This window comes from Lampris incognitus, chromosome 4 (assembly GCF_029633865.1).
Source record: "Lampris incognitus isolate fLamInc1 chromosome 4, fLamInc1.hap2, whole genome shotgun sequence".
NCBI classification, from domain to species: Eukaryota; Metazoa; Chordata; class Actinopteri; order Lampriformes; family Lampridae; genus Lampris; species Lampris incognitus.
This window is the reverse complement of record NC_079214.1, coordinates 41,914,983-41,933,870: the sequence shown is the minus strand read 5'-3', so window position 1 is coordinate 41,933,870 and position 18,888 is coordinate 41,914,983. Positions and strand designations below refer to the sequence as shown.

The 18,888-nt window shown below is 43.6% G+C and overlaps 1 protein-coding gene across 2 annotated transcripts in view; it reads left to right on the top strand.

Annotated features, from left to right (window-relative positions):
* Positions 1–2,483: 2,483 nt before the first annotated feature.
* apip (APAF1 interacting protein) overlaps positions 2,484–18,888 on the top strand; it is a 34,728-nt gene continuing 18,323 nt past the window's right edge. For both annotated transcript variants that reach the window (XM_056278628.1, XM_056278627.1), the window contains exons 1-3: positions 2,484–2,549; positions 3,775–3,843; positions 6,817–6,917. In XM_056278628.1, the coding sequence (XP_056134603.1) occupies positions 3,778–3,843; positions 6,817–6,917 (167 nt within the window). In that variant the 5' untranslated portion in view covers positions 2,484–2,549; positions 3,775–3,777. The remainder of the gene's footprint in view (positions 2,550–3,774; positions 3,844–6,816; positions 6,918–18,888) is intronic.

The window sequence follows — 18,888 nt, the reverse complement described above, 5'->3', positions numbered from 1 at the left end:
AGGCGTTGGAAGGACTGTGCGGCGATCTTGAGCCCAATCGGCATGCGCAGGAACTCGAACAGTCCGAACGGAGTTGTCACAGCCGTTTTGGGGACATCAGCGGGATGGACGGCACCTGGTGGTATCCACGGACGAGGTCCACCTTGGAAAAGATCACTTTCCCAGTCAGGTGGACGGAGAAATCTTGGATGTGAGGGACCGGGCAGCGGTCCGGTGTTGTTGCGTCATTGAGCCGACGGTAGTCACCACATGGACGCCACCCACCGCCAGGCTTAGGCACTATGTGGAAGGGTGAAGCCCATGGGCTGCTGGAGCGACGGATGATGCCGAGGCGCTCCATGTTCTCAAACTCCGCCTTGGCGACAGAGAGCTTGGTCGGGTCGAGGCGCCGAGCTCGGGCGTGCACCGGCGGGCCAGTGGTGACGATGTGGTGCTCAACCCCATGTTTGGTCGTAGATGACGAGAATGTGGGCTGAGTGAGGTCAGGGAACTCAGAGAGAAGATGGAGAAACACGTCCTCGTTGGAGAGCATGCTGGACAGCCTGACGGAGCCTGTATCGCTGAGTGCACACGCGTGTGAAGCGAAGGTGACGGCGTCAATCAGGCGTCGATTCCTGACGTCCACCAGCAGCCCATGAGCACAAAGGAAATCCGCACCGAGGAGGGGAAATGCCACGTCGGCAGTGACAAAATCCCAGCTGAACCGCTGTCCGTTAAAACACATGTCAATGTGCCTCGTGCCGTACGTACGGATAGAGCTGCCGTTAGCAGCTTCCATGGGAGGGCCGTGAGCGCCAGACATGGCGTCCACACTCGATGCAGGTACGACACTCCTCTGCGCCCAAGTGTCGCATAGGAAACGCCGCCCCGAGATGGAGTCTTGCAGGAAAAGTAGCCTGTTGTCCTCCACGCCGACGCCCATGGCCACTAGTGAGCGCCGGCCTTGGCGTTTCCCGACGAGCTGAAATTGCACGGGGAGTTGCACTTTTTCGCCCTGGCCCCGAACTTTGCATGGTAAAAGCACAGGCCGGGCTCCTGTCGCCGACCGGGGGTTGCCGCGGCGACCACCATTGAGTCACCAAGTGGTGGCGTGTAGGGGTGGGCAGGGGTGAGCGCGGACGCGCAGTGCTGCTGTTGGCTGGCCAGGAAGAACTTGTCAGCTTCTTCAGCTAGCTTGCGGCAATGGGTAATGCTGGTGTTAGCCAAAGCGGTCCGCACCTGAGCAGGCAGTTGTCGCAGAAACAGTTGGACAAAGAGGAAATCAGGTGTGTGCTCTGGTCCCAGCAGATTCAGCATTTTGTCCATGAGCTCGGATGGCCTGCTGTCACCCAAGCCTTGCAGAGAAAAGAGACGGTGGGCCCTCTCGGCGTCGGAAAGTTCAAAAATCTTCAAGAGGCGGTCTTTGAGCCCCTTGTATTTGTCTGCCGCCGTAAGGAGACTCACCACTCTAGTTGCAGTCGAACACCCGAGCACCGATACCACGTAATAATATTTAGTAGCGTCATCTGTTATTTTGCGGATAGCAAACTGCGCTTCCGCCTGGGCGAACCATGTCGTTGCCGATGACTCCCAGAACTCTGGCAATTTGAGAGAAACCGCGTTGATTTCGTCAACCATGTTCGTTCGAAAGATTGTCTCTGATAACTACCAAGAGACAAACGTCGGGGTCACCAGTGTAGAGGAGCTCAAGCAGGAGTCGTGACAGCTTTCTCTTTCGGCTACCCAACGTGCACCATTTATTCCTTCCACCATTACAACAACAACAAAAACCCGCGCAGCGGAAGTGTGTCACTGCAAACCCGAACCGAGAAAACAGCAGCTGTAAACTAACGTTCCTACTAGCTCAATAAGGAGAATTGTGTATCCCCATAACCACTACACAATGATACTTATGTCTCCACAAACCTTTTTTAATGACACTAACTTGTATTTGGTTAACGGACAATGTCCATTGTGAAACTGTGTGGACCATTGAGTATACTGAACAACCCCTGTTCACTATATGCAATAAAATGTTATCTTAACGTTCTCCAAAATCAAAACGGGAGAAAAAATCCTCACTATCACGTTGCAGCTTTGCGCTTTTAAGCACGTGTGAATTTGTGTCCGTGTATGGACGGACAGTTACACGTGTACAATTATGTACACGGATAATTATACAAGGTAATTCAATTATGTGACACGCAAATACGTGTCACATAACTGAATTGCCTCGAATCCCCATTTGTAGGTGTGAAAGCTATTTTAAAAAAAATTCTGTGCGTCTCAACCACTGAACAATCCTTGAACTTCTGCATTTACGTGCAGAACATGAGTGTGGTTCAAGACAACGCTGAAATAAATTATAAAACTTTACACAGCAGCTTGTTAAATAACCGGTATTAGCCGGGGGTTTATAACAGAGTTAACACGGAAAACTGTTTTCTTTCAGGCCTTTTTTTTTGGCCATGGGGTCCTTTCAGGTCCAGTCGCATATTGATGACGAGTTGTTAGCGGAGCACTTGCTCTAGCGGTTGTGAAGTTTCTCTGCATATCTCATCAAAATTGTGGTAAGGCGTTTTGAGCTTTCATTTGCTTTCATGACTGTACGAATCGTGTCCAAGTTACAGTCGACATGTCGTAATGCAATCAATTAGTGGATGTGGTGCTGTCTGACATCAAACAAAGTTATGGGGTTTCCAACTAGCCCAAATTATGTTAGCCGTAACTTGGATTTTGCTGTAAAGTCTACACAGCACTCGACGCTGGAGTTGTTCTGATGAACTTATTGACCAACTGATATTTCTTAATTACAGTAGTGCAGCGATGGTACATCATTAGCCTCGGTGTGCTAATGTGTTAATTTTAAGTAAATTATGCTAAATTTCAAACTAAAGGTAGCCGTGAGGACATTGTTGTTGTTGTTGTTGTTGTTTTTGGTGCGCCGCAAATGTGAATTGGGAATTTGAATTAAAAACAACAGATGCTTGTTTGATCGAATGGATGAAAGCCAAGACATGGAATGAGAATTTGCGATTCCGTGTCTGAATTCTTGGCTTGTGAAAAAGGGTAAAAACGTTAATTAAGTCCAGAAGATGTAGATTTTGACATGCAATCCTATGTGATCCCTCCTCCATTTATTATGAGATGATGGCCTGAATCTGGGCTGGTTAATTTTAGCTGTTGATTGTCATTAACATCCTAATAGATGTAATGAAATACCAGTTAACCAGTTTATGCATTAGAGACAAGAAAGAAAGATGGGAATTTTTGTAGCTAATGTTGACAGACCTGTAGGGAGATGATGCCGTAGGACATCGCTAAACCTGAATGATCACAAAGTGTAATCTTAGACTCATGTTCTTAGACTCATCTTAACTGGATCCTGCCCAAGGCAAAGACTGAAAGGCCAACTGTCTTTAGATTTTTAATGAGTGTGTGAAGTTGTGTACGGTCATATTCTTACTTTCCTTATTGCTTTACTTTTGCTTATTACAAAAGTATGAGGAAAGTAATAGTATGAGGCAAAACGGACTTGGCCTAAAAGATGTTTTTTTTTGTTTTAACAAGAAAGGGGTGGGGGGGGGGTTCATGGAAAACGAAACACCGAAGCCTTTATTGCTACACCAAACTCATTTATGCTTCACAACTTTTTTCAAATATTTCTTTATGAACACCCTAATACCACAAATTTTGGCTTATGTAAAACTAAAAATAATGTGAAATATCCACTTTTCAGCCTCTTTTTGCAATGTGCCTTGCCTTTTAAATTGTGTTTTTTTAAATTTTTTTTAGGATATGTCTTCAGTGTGTGGTACAAGTAATGGTTACCAAGATGGAGGCCAAGAGACCGCAGAGAAACAGGCAAGCTTTAATAGGTGTTAAAAGTGAGTCATCTAGTGATGTCTCAGGGGGACATTCTAAAATACATTGTATTGGGCGCTAGTACACCTGCAGATTATCAACTTGATTTGACTGCATTATCATATACACATAGGTTGTAATCCAAAACAGTTCTGTGTAATAGGTACAATCTGCAATTGATGTAAACGGTAGTTGTCTGCCCCATTTCTGCTGTTGTTTTGGTCAGACTTTGGAAACATTGTTAGTTTTATTACTTGCGAATAAGAAAACCAGCCAGTACACATTGTTTGAATTTCTTTTTAGGCTTATTGACCCGATGGCGAGACTTTTCATGTTTGTTGTGGTCAGTAGAGCGCTCGTGTTGTTGCAGTAGTCTACATTGCCAGGACGGCGCATGCCGTTAACGGATTGTACCTTCAACAGTGGTCATTGTTACCAACAGTGTAGTACTGTTGCAGTGACCCTTTGGAAGTTTATGAAACCGGAGTAGACCATATATATATATATATATATGTATATATGTATATATATACACTACCGTTCAAAAGTTTGGGATCACATTGAAATGTCCATATTTTTGAAGGAGAAGCACTGTACTGTTCAATGAAGATAACTTTAAACTAGTCTTAACTTTAAAGAAATACACTCTATACATTGCTAATGTGGTAAATGACTATTCTAGCTGCAAATGTCTGTTTTTTGGTGCAATATCTACATAGGTGTATGGAGGCCCATTTCAAGCAACTATCACTCCAGTGTTCTAATGGTACAATGTGTTTGCTCATTGGCTCAGAAGGCTAATTGATGATTAGAAAACCCTTGTGCAATCATGTTCACACATCCGAAAACAGTTTAGCTCGTTACAGAAGCTACAAAACTGACCTTCCTTTGAGCAGATTGAGTTTCTGGAGCATCACATTTGTGGGGTCAATTAAACGCTCAAAATGGCCAGAAAAAGAGAACTTTCATCTGAAACTCGACAGTCTATTCTTGTTCTTAGAAATGAAGGCTATTCCATGCGAGAAATTGCTAAGAAATTGAAGATTTCCTACACCGGTGTGTACTACTCCCTTCAGAGGACAGCACAAACAGGCTCTAACCAGAGTAGAAAAAGAAGTGGGAGGCCGCGTTGCACAACTGAGCAAGAAGATAAGTACATTAGAGTCTCTAGTTTGAGAAACAGACGCCTCACAGGTCCCCAACTGGCATCTTCATTAAATAGTACCCGCAAAACACCAGTGTCAACATCTACAGTGAAGAGGCGGCTGCGGGATTCTGGGCTTCAGGGCAGAGTGGCAAAGAAAAAGCCATATCTGAGACTGACCAATAAAAGAAAAAGATTAAGATGGGCAAAAGAACACAGACATTGGACAGAGGAAGACTGGAAAAAGTGTTGTGGACGGATGAATCCAAGTTTGAGGTGTTTGGATCACAAAGAAGAACGTTTGTGAGACGCAGAACAAATGAAAAGATGCTGGAAGAATGCCTGACGCCATCTGTTAAGCATGGTGGAGGTAATGTGATGGTCTGGGGTTGCTTTGGTGCTGGTAAGGTGGGAGATTTGTACAGGGTAAAAGGGATTCTGAATAAGGAAGGCTATCACTCCATTTTGCAACGCCATGCCATACCCAGTGGACAGCGCTTGATTGGAGCCAATTTCATCCTACAACAGGACAATGACCCTAAACACACCTCCAAATTGTGCAAGAACTATTTAGAGCAGAGGCAGGCAGCTGGTATTCTATCGGTAATGGAGTAGCCAGCGCAGTCACCAGATCTGAACCCCATTGAGCTGTTGTGGGAGCAGCTTGACCGTATGGTACGCAAGAAGTGCCCATCCAACCAATCCAACTTGTTGGAGCTGCTTCTGGAAGCGTGGGGTGCAATTTCTCCAGATTACCTCAACAAATTAACAGCTAGAATGCCAAAGGTCTGCAATGCTGTAATTGCTGCAAATGGAGGATTCTTTGACGAAAGCAAAGTTTGATGTAAAAAAATCTTATTTCAAATACAAATCATTATTTCTAACCTTGTCAATGTCTTGACTCTATTTTCTATTCATTTCACAACATATGGTGGTGAATAAGTGTGACTTTTCATGGAAAACACAAAATTGTTTGGGTGATCCCAAACTTTTGAACGGTAGTGTATGTATATATGTATATGTATATATGTATATATATATATATGTATATATATGTATATTTCATATATATATTTCACTTCTATGTTGTGAACCAGGAAAATAAGGAAATAAGGAAGAAATGTATTGATTAGACACACTGTCAGGGTGAGGCAAGGGAGGAACAGTTACTAAAAAATAAATTGAAGTAAAAACACAGTTTAAAGTTAGTAATTTAGCTAATGTTCTTATTGATTATTGTTGGGCCACTAGGGTAATACTCGATCATTAATAAGTCGACAGTTTCATTTGTTCCACTAGCTGCCAAGTGCTGCCCTGGTCTTAATGGAATAGGTTGTTATAGTAATGATTAATTTAATTTCTGACCTTCCAAAGTTTTATTTCCTGGTGAGTAGCAGGAAAACATCAGTTTCAGTTAAATTCATATCAGAATCAGAAGTTGCAGCATAATAGAGCTGGAATTTGATTCAAGTATTAGTTTGGGTTTGTAACAAGCCTGTGTGGTCAATCATGATGATCACCTGATTTAACTTGAAGTCCCCATTGTCTAAAAAGTGTTTTGTTATGGAGGCAGTAGGAAAAATGCCATTATGTGAACTTTCCAATTTTCCTTATATTTTTTTCATTATAATTTTATGTATTATCCTAACATTTTTATCTTTACCACATCAAAATGACAAGATAATTGCTTTAAGGATAAAATCAGAGGACTCCCCGGGGTTTCTTGCAAACAGATAGTGTTTTTGTTAGCCTAAACTTTTGTTTTAAGTTGCAACCGATTACGTCTTTCTAAATGGTCACACTCATTCTCATTCATGTGTTTGTTTCAGGACAGCGAGCATCCTCGTGTGCTCATCCCTGAGTTATGCCGACTCTTCTACCAGCTTGGATGGGTGACGGGCACAGGTGGTGGGATAAGTCTAAGACGGGGGTTCGTATGCTTTTTTAAATCAACCAATTATTTATTATCCCCGCCAGGTCGATAGCCCGGTGGCGATATTGTGTCTGGTCGTTGTGTGTCTGCGTGCGGATTTGTTTCTGTCCGTGGCTAATCTTGCATACTACTAGGCCTGTCAGCCTATTTTTTTTTTTTTTTTGTGCAGTTATGACTGTATAATCAAGAACTTTTCATGGCTGCAGTGTTTGAAAACCTTTGAAAGATGTTTGTTCTTGCTACCACCGCTCCCTCTATTCATTCACTCTAGTTCACTCGAACAACAATGCTTTCTGTCACTGCCCGATCTAAGTCAGCCATGTGCATGCGCGACTCACATCTACAGTTGACCTAGATCAGAGAGTGACATGATCAAAAGTTACTGAAAAATTTTGATAATCCAAAAAATGTGTAGGTTATAAAGGAACAAGGTCCGTTAGGTTTTAGTTAAAACAGGAAGTATTGCATATTCTTGTTACTGCCCAATCTGAGTCAACCATAGATGGATGGATGGATTGCATTTATATAGCGCTTTTCTAGCTGCAACAGCCACTCAAAGCACTAATGTGAGTCGCACATTCATTCATTCATTCATTCATTCATTCATTCATTCATCATCATCAGCCGCTTCTCCGGGGTCGGGTCGCAGTGGCAGCAAGCTAAGTAGGGCACTCCAGACGTCCTTCTCCCCAGCAATGCCCTCCAGCTCCTCCTGTGGGATCCCAAGGCATTCCCAGGCCAGATTGGACATGTAGTCCCTCCAGCAACTTCTGGGTCTACCCTGGGGTCTCCTCCCAGTTGGCCGTGCCCGGTAAACCTCCAAAGGAAGGCGCCCAGGAGGCATCCTAATCAGATGCCCGAACCACTTCAACTGGCTCCTTTCGACATGAAGGAGCAGCGGCTGTACTCCGAGCTCCCTCTGGATGTCCGAGCTCCTCACCCTATCTCTAAGGCTGAGCCCAGACACTCTACAGAGGAAACTCATGAGTCGCACATGTGCAAGCATAAGCAGTTTACCCAGCTTTATTATACTATTAAAATAAAGACAGTTAGGATTAGACCAAAATGGTTGCATAGCAAACCTTTTCTTTTTGGAAAGTGCAAGTTCATATTAGACTTGGTCACATTGTCACGTTTGTGTGAGGCTCTGCCTAGGAAGCTGCACATCCACAGACTGACAAGCTAAACATTTTTATTGGATAGATTTTTTTAGCTTGATCACTGTATATTTAGCACTTTTTTTCCAGATTTGCCATTCAATTAACTTAGGTGCTGCTCAAAAGTCTTATAATGGCAGGAAAAACACTTCTGTGTGAGTGTGCATGTATCTGTCCGCTGCTAACCTCGCATACTACTGGGCCTGTCAGCCTAATAACTTTTGTGCACAGTTATGACTGTATGATCAAGGACCTCTCATGGTTGCGGGGATTCAAACCTTTGAAAAACCTGTTTCATACCACAATTGAGTGCTAACTCCTCAGCTGCTGTTTTGCCCAAGTCCAAGCCTCAGATAAGGGGAGATACGTATGCCTGGAGGGGATCTGCACTCTACTGAGTACACTCTTCTATCTTATTTAGTTAAGTTCTTTTGGGAAAGCAATTTTCCATTTCCAATAGCCAACAATGACCTTTTATCATCCTTGAGAATGTTAGTTTTATCCTCATCAAATCAGTCCTAAAAAGTATTTCTAAAAAATTAGTGTCTTAGGCGTCCAGGTAGCATAGCGGTCTATTCCGTTGCCTACCAACACGGAGATCGCCGGTTCGACTCACATGCACACATCTACACCCTGACATCCTACCACCTAACAACTCCAAAGCTACTGCTTAAATTCTCCCTTGGAGTTGATCAGCAGCATCCAAGTTTAGGCTGCACCACTGTGGCTGGGAAAGCCAACACTTGGTAACAACTGAGATGCAACTTGATTGATTGATGATGGGACAAATGCTGTGTTCTCACCCACTTCATCACGTTTTTGACTATAATGTCAGTACCCAACAATTTTCATTGTTTTCTGTTTTTTTTTTTTTTTTTTTTTTTTTTTAGGGGAAAATAAATTGTGTGGGCAAAAGTGTTTAAATTATTACAATCAATATACATGAATGAATTTATGGTGTTTTAGGTCATCTTTGAGCTGAAATTCTGCTGAGCAGAGATATTGAATGAGAAAACCCAACAGTAAAAAAAAAAGATAAACTGGTTAAATTGCAATCAGTTGCCAGTTAAGTTAGCAGGTTTAGGCTAATTGATAAGAATGAAAACACTTAATGGGAGTGAAATACTAGGCTTTGAAATTTAATAGACTGATTAAGAGTGAAGTTGAATTTTACTTTCTTTACCATTGGATAAGCTGTGAACACAATCAAATCGAGGGAAACATTCTGCTTCACAAAAGTACAAAGACAGTCTAGCAGATAATTTTTTGCAGACAATGCTCAATTTTATTTTTTTCAGTTATATGGCGTTATACCTTAGATTCAGATAGAAATTACTATACAGTTCCATACTTTGCTCTGTCTGTGCCACACATTTCACAGAAAATTGTCACAAACTAAATCTTTCTTGAAAAGCAGCTTCTATTGTCCCCAGTTGCTGGTTAGAAATTGCATTATCCACAGTTTTGCATTTTTCACCCTCCTGAAACATGCACACTTGCTGTATTTTTGGCTGTACCTTTGTCTATGTGAAGGACATTCCTGCTCTGCTCAAAACTAAGAACTGGTTTAAATGTTCATGAGAGCCTTAATTTGTGGCAAGTTTGTATTTTTGGGCATCCATTTGAGTTGGTGTCTCTTTTTGAAGAAAACAAAAAAAGACACTTTGTTTCCCTACTGTTGCATTGGCATGGTTGAAATGACACTGAACCTGGAATGGCCAAACGAAGACTAATTTGTAATTTGTGATATTGGACTATACAAATAAAATTGACTTGACTAACAGTGGAGATCAATACTCTGATTATCATCTGAGATGAGGGATATGATGCCACTTAACAGAGAAGTAAATGCCGTTATCCTCTAAGGTCAGTGAGATAATATCAAGGCTCAGGACTTTTAGAGAAAAAAGAGCATTTAAGTGCTTGGCCGAGATCAAAGTAGACTTAAGGTTCATTTACCTACGAAAATACATATTTTCATTTTAAACGTAACCATCATAGCCCACATACTTCCATGTGTCCTTTACATTGGCATGGATGTTAAACGATACATCCACTAGAGGGCAATTCGGGGGGTCAAAAGTTTCTGACAACAACAGACATGGCGATGGTGGAGGAGGTCAAAATGCACCTGTGCGTTATTGTCCCTGTGCCTGGTAGACGTAACATATGTTTAAAATTTCTAACCAACTTCACAACCTCTCCTCAAAGAGTTCTGCCATTTTTATTTTATTTTTTAAATTTATTTCTGATTTTTCCCTTTTTTCTCCCAATTTAGTGGCCAATTAATCCCTATTTTAATTCAAACACCCACCCTCGTATTGCATGCGTTCGCCAACTGCATCTCTCCGGCCGGCAGTCTCGAAGGAAAGCGCCTCCCCACTTTCGTGACAAGGCAAATCCAAGCCGAACCACTGTTTTTCCGACACACACAGAGACGCATTCACATGACGAACACAAGCCGACTCCGCCCCCCTCCCGAAGACAGCGTTGCCAATGATTGCTGCTTCATCGAGTCCGGCCATAGTCGGATCTGACGAGACCGGGGCGCGAACCCCAGTCCCCAGTGGGCAACTGCATCGACACCAAGCCGATGCTTAGACCGCTACGCCACCATTTTTATTTTTTAATGTCTTCGTCGTGTTTCGCTGGTCTCGCTTGAACTACTGGTTACATTGCCCTCACGATTTCTGGTGGTACTGCTCAGTTTCGGTATCCATAAACTTTCACCGTGCACAAATACGGACGAAATGAACACAGAGTACAGTTCTGTCCGTATCCATATTTAACTTTGAGCATAAATGAGGCCTTAAGGTGCTTTATACTGTAATTTTAAGGATATGTTCTTGATCTCGAAATTGTTGATTTAAAAAAAAAAAAGGAAAGATCTTATCACCAAGAGGTAAGATTGATCCTACAATGATCAAACTGACAGCTATCTAAAAGTGAAGGAAGATGTGTGACAAACCTTAGAGATCTGATTACCTAAACAAAACAAAAAAAGAGAAGGGAAAATGTGAAGGGAAAACCATAGCCCTGGACCCAAATGTTCGACTATTCCATTACTTTGTTGGGTAGGTATTAGGTTTTCAATTTGGGGATTCAAGTTTTTTATTTTTCAATTTTTATTTTTTGCCTTAATGTAGGCTATCAATGAGTGCAACTGCAAAATAAATTTTGTCAGCACATTCTTGTGGTATATTTATATATTTTTTTAATTGCACTGTTAAAATGTGCAATTAAAACGAATTTTACTTGGCGTTATTGTTGCAATTAAGAATACAAGAAAAGTACAGTCTTGCATAAAATAAAATAGTGACTCCTCAGTGGCTGGGTTTATATACACTACCGTTCAAAAGTTTGGGATCACATTGAAATGTCCATATTTTTGAAGGAAAAGCACTGTACTTTTCAATGAAGATAACTTTAAACTAGTCTTAACTTTAAAGAAATACACTCTATACATTGCTAATGTGGTAAATGACTATTCTAGCTGCAAATGTCTGGTTTTTGGTGCAATATCTACATAGGTGTATAGAGGCCCATTTCAAGCAACTATCACTCCAGTGTTCTAATGGTACAATGTGTTTGCTCATTGGCTCAGAAGGCTAATTGATGATTAGAAAACCCTTGTGCAATCATGTTCACACATCTGAAAACAGTTTAGCTCGTTACAGAAGCTACAAAACTGACCTTCCTTTGAGCAGATTGAGTTTCTGGAGCATCACATTTGTGGGGTCAATTAAACGCTCAAAATGGCCAGAAAAAGAGAACTTTCATCTGAAACTCGACAGTCTATTCTTGTTCTTAGAAATGAAGGCTATTCCATGCGAGAAATTGCTAAGAAATTGAAGATTTCCTACACCGGTGTGTACTACTCCCTTCAGAGGACAGCACAAACAGGCTCTAACCAGAGTAGAAAAAGAAGTGGGAGGCCGCGTTGCACAACTGAGCAAGAAGATAAGTACATTAGAGTCTCTAGTTTGAGAAACAGACGCCTCACAGGTCCCCAACTGGCATCTTCATTAAATAGTACCCGCAAAACACCAGTGTCAACATCTACAGTGAAGAGGCGGCTGCGGGATTCTGGGCTTCAGGGCAGAGTGGCAAAGAAAAAGCCATATCTGAGACTGACCAATAAAAGAAAAAGATTAAGATGGGCAAAAGAACACAGACATTGGACAGAGGAAGACTGGAAAAGTGTTGTGGACGGATGAATCCAAGTTTGAGGTGTTTGGATCACAAAGAAGAACGTTTGTGAGACGCAGAACAAATGAAAAGATGCTGGAAGAATGCCTGACGCCATCTGTTAAGCATGGTGGAGGTAATGTGATGGTCTGGGGTTGCTTTGGTGCTGGTAAGGTGGGAGATTTGTACAGGGTAAAAGGGATTCTGAATAAGGAAGGCTATCACTCCATTTTGCAACGCCATGCCATACCCAGTGGACAGCGCTTGATTGGAGCCAATTTCATCCTACAACAGGACAATGACCCTAAACACACCTCCAAATTGTGCAAGAACTATTTAGAGCAGAAGCAGGCAGCTGGTATTCTATCGGTAATGGAGTGGCCAGCGCAGTCACCAGATCTGAACCCCATTGAGCTGTTGTGGGAGCAGCTTGACCGTATGGTACGCAAGAAGTGCCCATCCAACCAATCCAACTTGTGGGAGCTGCTTCTGGAAGCGTGGGGTGCAATTTCTCCAGATTACCTCAACAAATTAACAGCTAGAATGCCAAAGGTCTGCAATGCTGTAATTGCTGCAAATGGAGGATTCTTTGACGAAAGCAAAGTTTGATGTAAAAAAAATCTTATTTCAAATACAAATCATTATTTCTAACCTTGTCAATGTCTTGACTCTATTTTCTATTCATTTCACAACATATGGTGGTGAATAAGTGTGACTTTTCATGGAAAACACAAAATTGTTTGGGTGATCCCAAACTTTTGAACGGTAGTGTATATATATATATATATATATATATATATATACGTACATACACCAATGAAGTTATAACAGCAAATTTCTACAGCACCTCGCCCCTAAAAGGGAAATCGGGGCCCCCTCCTGGGAAGGGAGCTCGCCAGTGAGCATCTGGTGGCTGGGCTTTGGCCCTTTGGGCCCAGGCAGGCCCAGCCCAAAAAAAACAACATGGAGCCACCACCCCGTGGACCCACCACCCGCGGGGATGAGCATTGGGTAGGCTGCAGTGCAGGCCAGGCAGCAGGCAAAAGCCGGGACCAGGGCATGCTGACTTCTGGCATCGTAGACTGGTTCTCGGGATGTGGAATGTCATCTCTGGCAGGGAAGCAGCCTGAGCTGGTGCGGGAGGTGGAGTGGTACCAATTAGATATAGTTGGGCTCACCTCCACACATAGCATGGGCTCTGGTACCAAACTCCTGGAGAGGGGCTGGACTCTTTACTTTTCCAGAGTTAGCCAAGGTGACAGGCACCGGGCGGGTGTGGAGATACCCACAAGTCCCCTGTTGAGTGCCACCGTGTTGGAGTTCTCCCCGGGAATGAGAGGGTCACCTCAATATGACTGCGAGTCACTGGGGGGAAGGCACTGACTGTTGCGTGTGCTTATGCACCGAATAGAATTGGAGTATCTGGCCTTGTTGGAGTCTCTGGGTGGTGTCCTGGATGGGATGCCACCTGGGGACTCTATAGTCCTGCTGGGGAAATTCAATGCTCACGTGGGCAATGATGGAGAAACCTGGAGGGGCGTGACTGGGAGGAACAGCCTCCCCGATCGGAACCCGAGTGGTGCCTTGTGATTGTACTTCTGTGCGAGTCATGGATTGGCCATAACAAACGCCATGTTCGAACATAAGGTAGTTCATAAGTGTACTTGGTACCAGAGCACCTTAGTCCAAAGATCAGTGATATATTTTGTGGTCGTATCATCAGATCTGTGGCCGTATGTTTTGGACACTCGGGTAAAGAGAGGAGCAGAGCTGTCAACTGATCACCACCTGGTGGTGAGTTGGATTAGATGGTGGGGAAGGCTCCCGGACAGACCTGGCAAACCCAAATGTGTAGTGAGGGTGAACTGGGAACGTCTGGTGGAGGACCCTGTCCGTGACGTCTTCAGCTCCCACCTCCTCAAGAAGTTCTCGTGTATCTCGAGGGAGGCTGGGGAAAAGGAGTCTGAGTAGGCCATGTTCAAAGCCTCTATTGCAGATGCGGCAAGTAGGAGCTGCGGTCATAGGGTCATTGGTGCCTTTCGAGATGACAACCCCGCTGGTAGACACCGGCAGTGAGGGAAGCCAGCAGGCTGAAGAAGGAGGCCATTTGGGCTTGGTTGGCCCAGGGCTCTCCTGAAACAGCAGAAAGGTACCGGCAGGCCAGAAGGGCTGCAGCTTCGGTGGTTGCGGAAGCAAAAACTCGGGTGTGGGAGGAGTTCGATGACTCAGGAAGGTGAAGTAAGGCTTGACTCAGGCTGTGTTCAGTCGGGGAGGGGAACTGCTGGGGGGATGTTGTTGGGCAGTTGAAAAAACACTTTGAGGAGCTCCTGAAACCGCCTAACATATCCTCAGTGGAGGTGGTAGAGTCTGAAGACGCAGGGGAAGCCCTGCCCATATCCCTGGCAGAGGTCTCTGAGGTAGTTAAGAAGCTTCTTGGTGGCAAGGCACCGGGTGTGGATGAGATTCACTCTGATATGCTGAAGACTCTGGACATGGTTGAACTGTCTTGGCTGACATGCCACTTCAGTGTTGCATGGAGATTGGGTACAGTACCTGTGTAGTGGCACCAGTTGTAGACACCAAAAAAAATATCTCCTTTGTAACTATAAGTAAAACGTCTTTATTACCCCCCCCCCCAATTAGATGATACACATATGACATTTATTAGTTTTTTAAAAATATTTTTTAATATTTTAACTGCCTGTCCTTCCAACTGTTCCCCAACACCACCCCACTATATAATTCACATAAATTACCTTATTATATTAATGTACACCATTTCAACAGTGCCCTGGTCCCTAAATGCTTTTCAAAACAAGCCCCAGTCCCTTAACCCATTGGTTGTGATATTTTCTACACCTCCATTGGTTGCTGTGCATCGTAAGTACCTACCCCATTGGTTGTTATAGTTTGAATGTTTTCTCATCTGATTGGTTGCTGTCCAACCGAAATTAGGGGTGTGATGCTGAACAAACTAAGCTGTATGATTCTTTGTTGAACCACATTAGCAGCTGATGAGTGCACGACACACGAAACAAAACAGGCCTGTACTGCTATGCATTAAAACTTTTTTTTTCCTGTATTTTTGTTGATATTCCGCTCCTCCTTAGTTGAGCATTCGTAACACCATTGACGGTTTTGGAAAAAAACGATATATATATATATATATATGTATGTATAGGCGGCGCGCTGGCGCAGTGGTTAGCACGGGCGCCTCACAGCAAGAAGGTCCTGGGTTCAAGCCCCGGGTAGTCCAACCTTGGCGGGTCATCCCGGGTCGTCCTCTGTGTGGAGTTTACATGTTCTCCCCGTGTCTGCGTGGGTTTCCTCTGGTGGCTCTGGTTTCCTCCCACAGTCCAAAGACGTGTCTGTCAAGTGAATTGGCCGTACTAAATTGTCCCTAGGTATTAATGTTTGTGTGTGTGTGTGTGTGTGTCTCGGCCCTGTGATGGCCTGGCGGGCTGTTCAGGGTGTCTCCCTGCCTGCTGCCCAATGGCTGTTGGAATAGGCTCCAGCGTCCCCACAACCCTGAGAACAGGATAAGCGGTTAAGCTAATGGATGGATATATATATATATGTATGTATATAAACTTAGCACAAAAAGTAAGGAAATGTGTGTTTGGTAGATTATTTCTTTGTTGTAAAAATGCTTCTTGACAATAAATCTTATATCAGGCACCTGATTGTCAGCACCTGGGGTACCAGAAGCTCAAAACAAGAGTCAATAGCAACAGCAAAATAAGCTGTTTGGCATTGGCAGAGAAGATTTGGCAAATTTTTCATGGGCGCAACCCACATACTCAGCTGTGCTGTTCATCCCACAAATATATGTTCCTTACAAATGTGGCACCATTTAAAAGATAAATAAACAGGCGCTCCAACGGGATAAGATTTATGGCCAAGAAGCATTGTTACAACAAAGAAATAATCTACCAAACACAAATTTCCTTACTTTTTGTTCTAAGTATATATACATATATGGGTGGAGCTGCTGGAGTACAGTGGCTGATGATGGCTTGGTGGTTTGGGGGGTCCAGTCTAAGCTGACCCTTTGTTTTTCAAAATGACCGTAGGACTCATTCAGCTCATTAGCAAGTCTAGAGTCATTAAGCATGGAGAAAGGTTTGTGTTTGTAACTGGTGATCTTTTTCAGTCCTTTCCAGACTGAGGCAGAATCATTGGCTGAGAAATGCCATTCCATTGCCCCCCCTCCTTTTTTTTCCTCCTCAATTGTACCTGGCCAATCATCCCGCTCTCTGAGCCTTCCCGGCCGCTGGTCCACCCCTCTGCCGATCTGGGGAGGGCTGCAGACTGCCACATGCCCCCTCCGATACATGTGGAGTCGCCAGCCACTTCTTTTCCCCTGACAGTGAGGAGTTTCGCCAGGGGGACGTAGCGCTTGGGAGGATCACGCTATTTCCCCCCAGTCCCCCCCACCCCCCGAACTTGTGCCCCAACCGACCAGAGGATGTGCTAGTGCAGCGACCAGGACACACACCCCGATCCGGCTTCCCACCCGCAGACACGGCCAATTGTGTCTGTAGGGACGCCCAACCAAGCAGGTAACACGGGGATTGCCGTTCCATCTTCACTGAATACTTCCGTTTGGCCTCATTCACCACCTTGCCAAACCTGTATTTTGCCACTTTAAACCCTTCCTTGTCCCAGCTCCTAAATGCCTCCTCCTTTCCCAAACGAAGCTGTCTGAGTTTGACTGTGAATCAGGGCTTGCCATCATTAATTACTCATTGTGGTGTGTGTTGGTGTATAGTTATCGTCACAGAAGCTGATGTATGATTTCACAGCCTCTGCGTACTTGTTCAGACTGTCAGTGGCCATCTTAACATCCCCCAATCTATGCTGTCCAGGCATGCACACGGATCCTCCACTGCGTCACTGCTCCACTTCTTAGTTTTCCTCACAACAGGTTTCGGCAGTTTTACTTTCTGCCTGCGGGGATCAGGTGAACCAAGATGTAGTTGGAGTTTCCCAGCACAGGGCAGGGAACAGCACGATATGTGATGTGTACAGTATGGTGTTGCAATGGTCCAGAGTGTTTTCCTCCCTGATCAGACTGTTAATAAGCCCCCTGTATTTTGGGTGTTTGTTCCCCTTATTAAAGTCCCCGAGGACAGTAACAAGGGAGTCCGGGTTGTTACATTCCACATCAATTAATTGTAAAATGAATGGGTGTCATTGGGGGAATTTCACAAATTGCACATTAAATTCACTTCTGGCAGAGAGTGTTTGCAAAAGAAAGAACAATGAAAGGGATAACAAGTGACAAATTTTAGTCAAGGACTCAATTTTTGGCTGGAATAACTAAAACAACATTAACTACCTTGCAGAATAGCAAACCAGCATTAGTGGTGGTACCTGGGGACTGGACTGAAAGCCAATAACTTAAATTTAGTCACTTTTTACATTTAGCAAAGTACCACTTTTACATGAAACTGAGGGTGTATTCAGACGACATCTGAAATCTAATGTAATTCCAACCTTTCTTCAAATGTGACACAGATTAGATATTTGTAAGGTTTAAACAAAAGAAATAATGGAAGTGCATTGTTTCAGCTGTCACACAAGTGGAGTATTAGTGGTGACATGGATATAGTAGAAGCTTTTAGTATGAGCTGGTACACTTGGAGTATTAGAGATAAGGGACGGCAGACTGTCCGTTGGTGCATGTGTATAAACCCTGTGTTTTCAAGACAATGCGTGCACCTCAAGTAATGCCTCAAGTAACCTATGTGGACTGTGGATTAGCCCTGAGTCAGAGGATTTAAGGGACCTAATGGTAGTGTGCAGGTCAGAGGAAAGACAGCAAAGTCACTGATTTTAACTTAAATCTTAGGGCTGTGGCGGACACTAGGGGCTATGCCTCTCACCCAGCAGGACTGTGAGCTGGGGGCGTGGTTTACGTTCCCGGGCTCGCCGGTGCAGGGTTGTTCCTGCTGCAGTTGGTTTTTGGAGTTGAGGAATAAACATCAAACTCGCCTTGGTCTCCTGTGTTTTTCCTCATTCCTGCCACAGGGCATATATATATATATATATATATATATATATATATAGTATTGGAGTTGACCAGTGTTTGAAAAATTGCCAGTGAAGAGGTTGATTTTGACCAAAAAAAATGTAATTGATGTTTATTTGCACATTGAACCATTTCGGGGTTTTCTGTTTGCATTGATTTCTGATATTGGTTACATTAAAAAAAATGGAAGTAAGCAATGAAACAAAAAAAAAGGAATCTGATCAAAAAGTCCAAAATGAGCATAAAAGGAGCTTTCACACACAATGTGGTGTGCACACTGCTTGCCATGGTAAAACTTGATATGCCCTTGATATGCCCTACACAAAATAGGGATTTTCTAAAACAAAAAAAAAGATTTGAAATGCATGTCGGTGACTTCCTTGACTTTACACCTGTCCCTGACTCAAAGGAAATACCTAGCCCTACCTTTGCCAACGAAGGGCAGCATCATGGAAGCAGAGCATGGGTGCATGAAATCTTAAGGTTTAGAGAGCAGTTCAGACCCATTTGGGGAGTAGTTTACCCATTACATAGGCTTGCCTAAGGATATCTGTCATGTCCTATATTTTGGTTTCCAAAAACGATCAAT